This window comes from Rhinichthys klamathensis, unplaced genomic scaffold, assembly GCF_029890125.1.
Source record: "Rhinichthys klamathensis goyatoka isolate OS25496 unplaced genomic scaffold, OSU_Roscu_1.1 h1tg000126l_1, whole genome shotgun sequence".
NCBI classification, from domain to species: Eukaryota; Metazoa; Chordata; class Actinopteri; order Cypriniformes; family Leuciscidae; genus Rhinichthys; species Rhinichthys klamathensis.
The window spans coordinates 1-9,146 of NW_026606663.1; the positions used below are offsets into that span (position 1 = coordinate 1).

The following is a 9,146-nucleotide window of genomic DNA, read 5'->3' on the forward strand; positions in this document are numbered from 1 at the left end:
TCTGATACCAAGCACACAAACTAATGACCTTCCTGTGATTCAAATACACAGTCCAAAGTGCACAGGTTGCATTCATGCAGTGAATAACAAAATAACAAATCTGTCTGATGGCAAAGGTACCATCAATCGATACAGTTCCAAAACGCCACATAACATTTTTTTCTTGTCTCTCCTAAGGATATAACAAACGAACTCAAGAGAACAGAGAGCAGAATGATTTCCAAATATTTGGCGGTCCATTGTATGAAGCTCAACAACCTGATGTAGAGAATCAAACTGCAACGGAGTCCATCAATGATTATGAGCCCAGCCCTCATTCTGACCATGAGCACCAGAACAGCCACCACTTTGAGAGGAGAGGTATGCTAAACTTTACATGCAACATACCTCGCAGATGTGTACAAACTGTGACGATTTAAGAAAAGGCCGTTTGATTCAACAGTTAGAAACTATTTTCCATGCTTTGAACATCTAAAAATGACTAATTAGTGTTTTGCTTCCAAATGACTGCTCCCACTTAATGTTTAAGCTCATTGGCTTTGCTTAGGTCTGTGGTTAAACACAAGCTTGAGATTTTATTCTCACAAGCTCACTTTTATTCTACACCAAAACATATATCAGTGATACCCCACTTGTGTTTTAAAATGGAAAAAGGCCGTTGCTAACAAGTGTCTAAATGGGACTCCAGAGGTCAACACGCCAAAAAGAAAAACACATATTATTAGTCCGCTTTTACTCCCTTGTGTGTTTATACCCGCACACTATTCTAACTTCAATGTTCCAACTTGTGGATTTTAAATAAAGATTGAAAGTGGAGTTTATTTATAGCTTAAAGGTGCAAAACGCAAGTCTCTGAGTTTTTGCAGAACTATGCCCCCTCTGGCGCCAAGCGAAACTGCAACCAGAGTTGTGCACGCTCATGGACCACACGCATCTTTTATTGGTTATGTTTTATGTTTCATGTTGTACTATTCTTCCGAACACAATTCCTAGTTTATGAAACTGTTCACTAACAATGGTAGTAAAACCAATTCTACTTGTACATGTATCTAGCTTGCGCTAAAGCATTACACATTTTACGCATCGTCATTTGTTGTCATACATAGATTGGCCGTATCAAACATTAGATACTGGGCTATATCTTACCGTTTTATCAAGAAAAAAGCCAACTGAGGATTCCCGTTTGAGACCAAGAGCAGACCGGAGATCTCTCCATTTGTTGAATGCCTTTCCGAGGTTGACTCTCGTCTTACTCCAACGCCTGTCTGACTCCAATTTGGACCTTTTGGTGGCACTAGACAACATTTTTCTTTTCTTTACTTTACGTGGAGTTTGCGTTGGGGTTTGGAATGGACTACAAGCCGGTCTCTTTGAATCCATCTTCTACCTTTGACGCACGAGTTGTCTTCGGCTTCGCTGATGCTAAGAATGGCGACGCCGGCGAATACACAAACCTGCGAGACATAGCCTGGTGAGCGTGAACGCGTATGACGTCACGCCCAGTCTCAAATTCGAGCCCGAATCCCTCTTATATATTTTACTGTACAGGATTATAGAGGCAATCTCAGTGCGCAGAGAAGGGCTCATTCAGCCCATCAGGCAGTTCTTTAAGCATGTATAGGATAGAAAAACAGGTATTTTTAACATGAAAAGTTGAAAACCTTTAACTTTCGCTTTTTTACTTCTGGCGATTGCGTTTGAGTTTCACGAGTCATAAAACGTTGTCTATTGTGAAGAGTACCTTGATGAACAAAACGTAAGAATCAGAAACTTTTGTTGGTCACTGAAAGTTAATGAAAAAATCCTATTGGGTTTTTGTCACGGAAACCAGGGTGATGATAACTTTCGAGTCAGCCTTCAAAAATATGTAATTCCTATAGTACTCTATATTAGCAGTTATCCATTTTCCTTTATGATAACCTCTTGTAATATTCTCAACAACAAAAGAGAGCATTCAGTAGGTCTCTCTTCCTACTCTCTTGTACATACAAACGTTACTTATGGACGTTATCCATAACAAAATGGTTACTAGACACATCCTTTGGTTGTAATATGCATTGTCAGAGATATTATGGGGATATTATTCTGTCTGTCTCGTCAAGTACCGGTCTCACTTATATCCTGCTATGCAGAACAGAACAGAAATAATGCTGCAGACAGGGGGAAAACCTCCATTCTTCTTCTATAACAGCTCCTCACCATCTCTTCACATTACTAGTTCCTGCACAGGATATCCTCTCTTCCCTGGGAAAAAGGCTCCCATACATTGTATGGTTGTGAGAGTGATGTAATGGTCTATGGAAATGACACAGTGGTTCAAATATAGATTGAATCCAGCCACTCACAACAGTAAGAAAACTGCAGTGTTATTGATGTAAAGACACATTTGCCACATACATAACGCTTGAGAGCCTCTTTTAAAAGTTTATTCTCTTCCAAAATGAAGACAAAAGGAAGAAAAAAAACTTTGAAGTTTGAATGGAGAATTTTCCCCTTGTTACTCTGTTGTTCTGAGTAGGAGCAGAGGTCTGTGTGAAATGTGGTTCAAACAGTGAAAAACAATGTTGTCAGGATAATAAAACATGACTCAATCATATATCCTAGACTTTACAACATGAGAAAAAAGCAGCAGGAGCATAAATTCTGAAGCTTTTCCAGACAGTGTTTTGACAGCATGTGAATAAAAAGAACAAAAACGGTACATGACCTCTATGTCAGGTTCCCAGCAGGGAACTTATACATGTAGAGATCTCTTCTTTCTTAAAACTCTTCCCTAACTCACGATCAAAATATACCACACACATACTTTATTTCAACGCTGGGGATGTAAAAGACCCTGGGCTGTTCACTGGTCAATTAAAGGTTCAAAGTTCAGATGAATGACCCAACCTGAACTGGAAATTGAGATATAAATCTTTCCAAAATGATATCGATGTTTCCTCTTGAGCAGCATAGAAAGTCAAACTGAACAAACAGCACCACAGCGAAAATTATTATCCAAGAATGTCAATAGATCAAATTTCTATTTTTGGCAATGTGGTGGTTATCCTCCAAAATATTATTGTTTCTGGGATTCCCCTCTTTGTAAGTTGCTTAGAGTGTTCGTAGAAAATAATGAGAACATCTATTTTAAGATTCTCCCTAAACAAGGCCAATTCAAAGTTCACGGGCCTCATTTGAACTTATAGTGCGTGTACACTAAAACCTTTGATGTGGAAACGTGCTTAGAGCCACATCATTGTCTAAGCAGAAGCACTTTTTCTTGTGGAGTATTGCAGGTATTTGGAAATCTAAGCAATTCTTGACTCTCGTCGTTCGCAAGTAAAGGATTTAGATGTTGACTGGTGCTCTGTTGTGACATTAATTGGGGGGCGTTTACAAGGCCGAGATCTGAAACCATTCAGCTGTGCACAATTTCAAGATCATCTGCGATTTATAAATTTCACATCTGAAAGAGAGGCGTACGCACGTTTTCTGTCCGTACGTTCGTTCTCTGAATCACGCGTACGCACATATGAGAAATGATCGTAAGATCAAATGTAGGACGGTTTCTATGCAACATTTTATAAATGAGCCCACATATAGCAGATGTCCATCTTTTTTCAGACCCTTATGCTGTAAATGAAGGCGTTCCTCACCCTGAATCATCTTACGCTCACTACGGGCTCCTGCCGATCTTGAAAGAAGCTGTGATGTCTCAGCTGCAGCCTGTGTTGGAGAATTTCAATCTAACCCTGGAACGGCTCTTTCAGGAGGTGCAGGGTTTGCAGCGGGACATGGCCGAACTCCGACATGATCAGGGGCAGGGAAGGGTCGCTGAGCCTCTAGAGGTTGGTGGTGAGGAGCACAATCTACAGGAGGCTGTTGAGGATAAGGTGAGGGAGAGTTTACAGAAACTGGAGGAGGTCAAATCTCAGTTTCACAACCATCGCCATGAGGTAGAAGAGAGGCTCCACGCACAGAAAACCATGCTGCACTACAACCTAACAAACTTCAAGATGGACATAGACGTCAAAATCAAACGTCACCAAAAGATGTTGCAGGTCAGAATTTTTACTTAACCTCAAACAACCTCAGATGATTTTTGTACATGCATAACATTGTACTGAATGTGTATATCTCGCTCTAGGTAAATCTCCAGTCTCTGAACACATCAATGTCTGAAGTGATACAGGAGCAAGAGAGGCTGGACGAGGAATTTCAGAAGATTCGGCCTGAAAATAAGGTCGATTCCACACAGAGTCAGTCTCATGATAGCACAGCTGTATGGGAGGCCATCACGCGTCTGGACAACAAAGTCATAAACGACACAGTTAGACTTAGTACCTTGATTGAAGGCCACGAACAAGTGACTGCAAACATCAAGAACCTCCAGGATAGTTGGTCAGATCTGGACAACAAAATAGTCCAGACTGGCCGCAACAGCCAGGTTCAGTTTATGGAGACTGGTTTGGAGGTGGAGGCAGCGAAGGTAGCAGTACTTGACCGTATTAATGAGCTGAGCAGCAACATCAGTGTTCTCCAGAGTGCCCTGCAGGAGATGGAAACTGATGTCGATTATCTTTATACAGAGTATTATAAGAATATAAGTTCAGCAAGTGGGGAATGTGACTGTATCGCTCTTGGAGTATCTGTGACCCAGTTGGAACAAAGTGTAGCTAATGTGATGGAGATAGTGAATGAAAACAAGCTGGCCCGGGAGCGTGAGGCACAGGAGATGTTAGACAATCGGGACAATGGTGCTTGGGTTCCATCCGTGGAAGATCTCAAACTAGGGTTATTGAATGTGCAACGGTCCCTTGCTTTTGAGCAGGAAAAGAGCAGAATGTTACAGCACAATGTGACCCAGCTCCAGGCCTCTTTCCAGGACAACAAGCAGGACATTGAAACACTCCAGGAGCTGGACAGGACCAAGGTCGAGAAGATTGAGCACTTACATAGCATTTTTAACACCTTGCTTCAGGATGCGGTTCGTCACTCTGAGGTGCTAGAGATTTTGCTTGGGGAAGAGGTGCTGGAGTTCATGGAGTGGTCTCACCAAGACCAGAGACGTTACTCTATACCAGAATTGAGGGAAAGCATTAGAACCATGCAAGAGCAGATCAATGGACACAGCCTCAGCTTAGCCTCAATGGTGAACTCTGCTACCCCTCAGGTGACAGCAGCAGATGAGCCCTCTGTGCTTGCAGACTGGGCCTCGGTGGGCGTCAAAAGGAGACGTGGGGATGAAAAATTTGACCTTTCCGAGGAACAGCCAGAGTACTCTGATGATGACTTCTGGACTTTAGAGAAAACGGTAAAAGAGCTTGAAGCTCACATCAAACGGCTTGAGGAATATCGTTGTCCTTCTTGCTGCAACTGCAATAAAACTGCTGCCGCTGGTGGTGTGGAGGTGGAACTGCAGGCTGAGGTGGATACTTTGCGTAAGGACCTAGAGACCCACCTTGGAGTTTTTAACGCCATTTTCAGTAACACAGAGGGACTTGCTGACTCTGAGGTGTCGGTGGATATGGATAAATTGTCAGCTTTGATTAAGAAAAAGGAAGCAAAGCAACAAAACAAGAAACAAAAGAAGAGAGCAGACAGGGGGGATCGAGTGAATTTCCGCAGCAAGAGAGATGCATCACTGGAGTATGCAGGTAAGAAGATGAGATTTAAACATAGTATCTTGTAAAACTATTCAAACTCTTAATAATTTCTTTTCTTTTTCATGAATTAATTTTTTTTCTGCAAATGTCACCTCAGGGCAGGGATGGGCAACTTCGGTCCACTGTCCTACAGAGTTTACCTTCAACCCTAATCAAACACACCTGAACAAGCTAATCAAGGTCTTCAGGATTACTAGAAAGTTACAGGCAGGTGATTTTTTCAGCGTTAGAGCTAAACTCTGTAGGACAGTGGCCCTCCAGGACCGAAGTTGCCCATCCCTGCCTCAGGGGTTACTCTGTTAAAGCACTGCACTTCCATATGACAAAAAAAAAAAAAAAAAAAGATCTCATGGTTACAAATTAAGATTTCATTCCCACAACCTCGTTTTGGTTAAATCGTGGCCACGGTTTAATATTTATTCATATTGAATCTAGACTAGAGTACAGGTTAGTTGGTTTCATTTGTATGACAAGAGCACCCCCAGTGAAAGTCATTTGTAATTGCACTAAGTGTCCTCTTTTTCCTACCTCTCAGCATTCATATTTTAATACCTTACCCGTTATTTGATTCCAAACAGTGCTTCGTCAACTCCCAGATAGTCCAATTATGTTCCTGGCCAGCAGTACAGAAGGTTCTAACGGATCTGGCACAATCCTTTTTGAAAGCGTGGCCCTAAATCATGGACAGTTATACTCACCAAAAACAGGCACATTCCGTGCTCCTACTTCTGGTGCCTATCTCTTTGTGGTGACACTGGACTTTGGACCAGGCCCAGCTCTGGCTCAATTAAAGAGAGGTGGAGAGGTAGCTGCCTCCTTACGGCAGAACCCAAGGAAGTTGGGTGCACCTGCAACACGTGTCTGTATCCTGCAGATGGACCAAGGAGAGGAACTCCGTCTTGACCTGGTGCAGGGAACCATAGAGCGCAACAACCCGCAAGATAACACATTTGCTGGCCTACTAATGCTGCAGACCACCTGAGAACAAGCAACACTCTAAAGGTGCAAAAAGACTGAAAGAACCTTTTTTTAGTTGCACTGCCCACCATTTACATTTTTTCTTTCAGGATCTGAGAGACTTAAACAACAGCTCATGTAGTTATTAATAGGGGCAGGTTATTGAGACATTGAGCATTGTTTGCAAGTACTAAGATTTAGATGATGTGGCCCTGTTTGGTGGGATATCAGAACTCTTACATTTGGCTTCAATGTGACAACTACATTATATTCCTCACATACTCTGTGCCCTAAATAGATTACAAGATATTGTACATTTTCTGTAAAATATAAGACACATCAAAACCACAGATAACAATTGCGTACTAAAATTATATTTTTTAAAAGATTACATGGACAAACATTATACATAGTATGAGGCCTACTTATACGGCAAACGGCACCCTTTCAACATGTGGTTAAATAAAACAAAAACTTTTACAAATTAAACACTAAAGACTTTTTAATATATTACACAGAGGTGGGCTGGGTGATACTATGGTAAAGCACACTGACATATCTACAGGCATATATACAGTATGGTAAAACTCATGTCCTATCAACATACTTCATAGCTCTGCTTATGGTGAGAAGGTGTATTGTCGGTTTTCGGGTAAAGAACAGAAGCCATTTGGGATGGACACAAAACCATCGGAATAGTCACAATGAGAGGATTTGTCTTTCTTTAGAGCAATCAAATGCTAACTTGACGGACCCTTTTCAGCCAAAGAAATGCATTTGATATAGAGAAGTTTCACAGATTCAATTTTAGATTACCTGTATAGTAAAAGCTACAAATGTATTTCCATATACACTCAATTTAATGTTTCTCTAGCATATTGTACTGTATGTTGAAGTTAACCGCACTGAGGTGAGTGTTTCCTTTCTTAGATCTATTATTTATTTTCAGAATATTTTAAATTGTTTTATAAGCATGTCAGTAACCTTGACATTTTGTATTAATCAAGATGCCCTTTTGGCATTTCAGGGCATACTGTACTAAAATCGTGACAAAGCACCTTAGTCTGGCACTGACATTATTAAAGCATTGTACATTCACACTTCCTGTCTTTAAGGGCCCAGATATTGGTGTAAAGAGCTATTGTGAATTGTTGTTTTGTTACTATTAACAAATCACACTGTTCTTTTCAATGGCACTAAGAATAATAAACAAGTATTCTGGGATACAACACTGCATTTTTTAAAGGAATAATATAATTAAATCTGCACGGGAGTTCTGTAAACATGTTATGTAACAATAATGTGTATTTTGGACTATACCAGTTACCAAGACCATATTTTGGCAGCCCCAAGTGAAATATTACGCAATGATGACTAACAGATGTTACTTACAGTCATACCCTTCAACTTCAGGCACCCCAAAAACATAAACAGTGTTCAAAACATGATTAATAAAATTGGCAAAGACATACGATCAGAATATCACCAAATCCTCAAAGGTTAGCGCTTTAAACCAAGTCACATTCATACTGATAGCCAGGCCAGCTGACAGTCTTGCCTGGGCCCGGGACAAGATAATCTTAGATGGGCCTCTATTTTCTTCTTCTCTTTTCTTTTCTTTTCTGAGCACCGGACTTGTGCTGACATTTTGAGCGTAACGTTAGCCTACTGAACTTCAAATGAAATGACAACATCATATTTCGATCAGTGGCCAAACCATTTTTGTTTGGGGGGGGGGGGGTTCTTGACCACTATTTCAAGGACAATTAGGAAGAAAACGAATAAAAAGCTTTTATGTAACTCAAATATTAGATTTTTTTCAACAAATATGCCTATTTTTTTATTATTTTTTTTTCAATTATTCCATAATTTAATGAGGGCCCAGTTCTGGGCCCCCCTCCCTACCCTGGGCCCGGGACAACAGACCCGTTTGTCCCCCCCTGTCGGCGGGCCTGCTGATAGCATCCTGTACCAAGAAAAAAAAAAGACTCAGCTTCTCTGAATGAAGGAAACTCAGGAATGTATCAACTGTATCACGCCAACCAGAAAGCACATATCACCCCCACAAACACTACATTGAGTTTTGGCAACTCTGAAGTGGTGTTCAAGGTTGCCAAATCGCTGCTAGCAGGAGATCCCACTCGACTGCAAACATCAGTGAGTATGAACTGTTTTCTAACCTATAAAATGAGCTGTTTTGACAGCTGGCTTACTTTTTAAAAATATGGTCAAAAAAGTGAAAGATTCAATTGAGAATGTTTTCTATTCTGAGGATGGTAAAAATGGCATGCTTTAAACATTGCAAACAATATATTGTTCATGCAACAAAATCATGAATGGCATGCATCTCTTTATCTTTAACCTTCTGTCAGGGTCTTATTTCATTAAGAAACATTATTATCAGAGAACATGTAAAGAGAAGTACTATATAGTTGAATTAAGATTTTTAAAAGCCACACGTTAGGCTGCAAGAGGCACAGATAGTCTTCCTCTAGATAGTCTACAACAGCTGTTAACTGGACGAGATTATATTGATAGTAT

The 9,146-nt window shown here is 40.7% G+C and overlaps 1 protein-coding gene and 1 long non-coding RNA gene across 2 annotated transcripts; one reads left to right on the forward strand and one right to left on the reverse strand.

Annotated features, from left to right (window-relative positions):
* Window positions 1-177: 177 nt before the first annotated feature.
* On the forward strand, window positions 178-6,991 carry mmrn2a (multimerin 2a; the record flags this gene model as incomplete). The annotated part of the gene is made up of 4 exons (XM_056256258.1): window positions 178-360; window positions 3,607-4,043; window positions 4,130-5,639; window positions 6,227-6,991. Coding segments are annotated over 4 exons (2,534 nt in total), but the record flags the coding sequence as incomplete, so codon positions are not given.
* Window positions 6,992-7,522: 531 nt separating this feature from the next.
* LOC130089133 (uncharacterized) lies at window positions 7,523-8,735 on the reverse strand. Its single transcript, XR_008807541.1, has 2 exons — window positions 8,578-8,735; window positions 7,523-8,150 (listed from the first exon to the last, which is right to left on the reverse strand). It is a non-coding gene; the product is annotated as an uncharacterized LOC130089133 (long non-coding RNA).
* Between the last annotated feature and the right edge of the window lie 411 nt (window positions 8,736-9,146).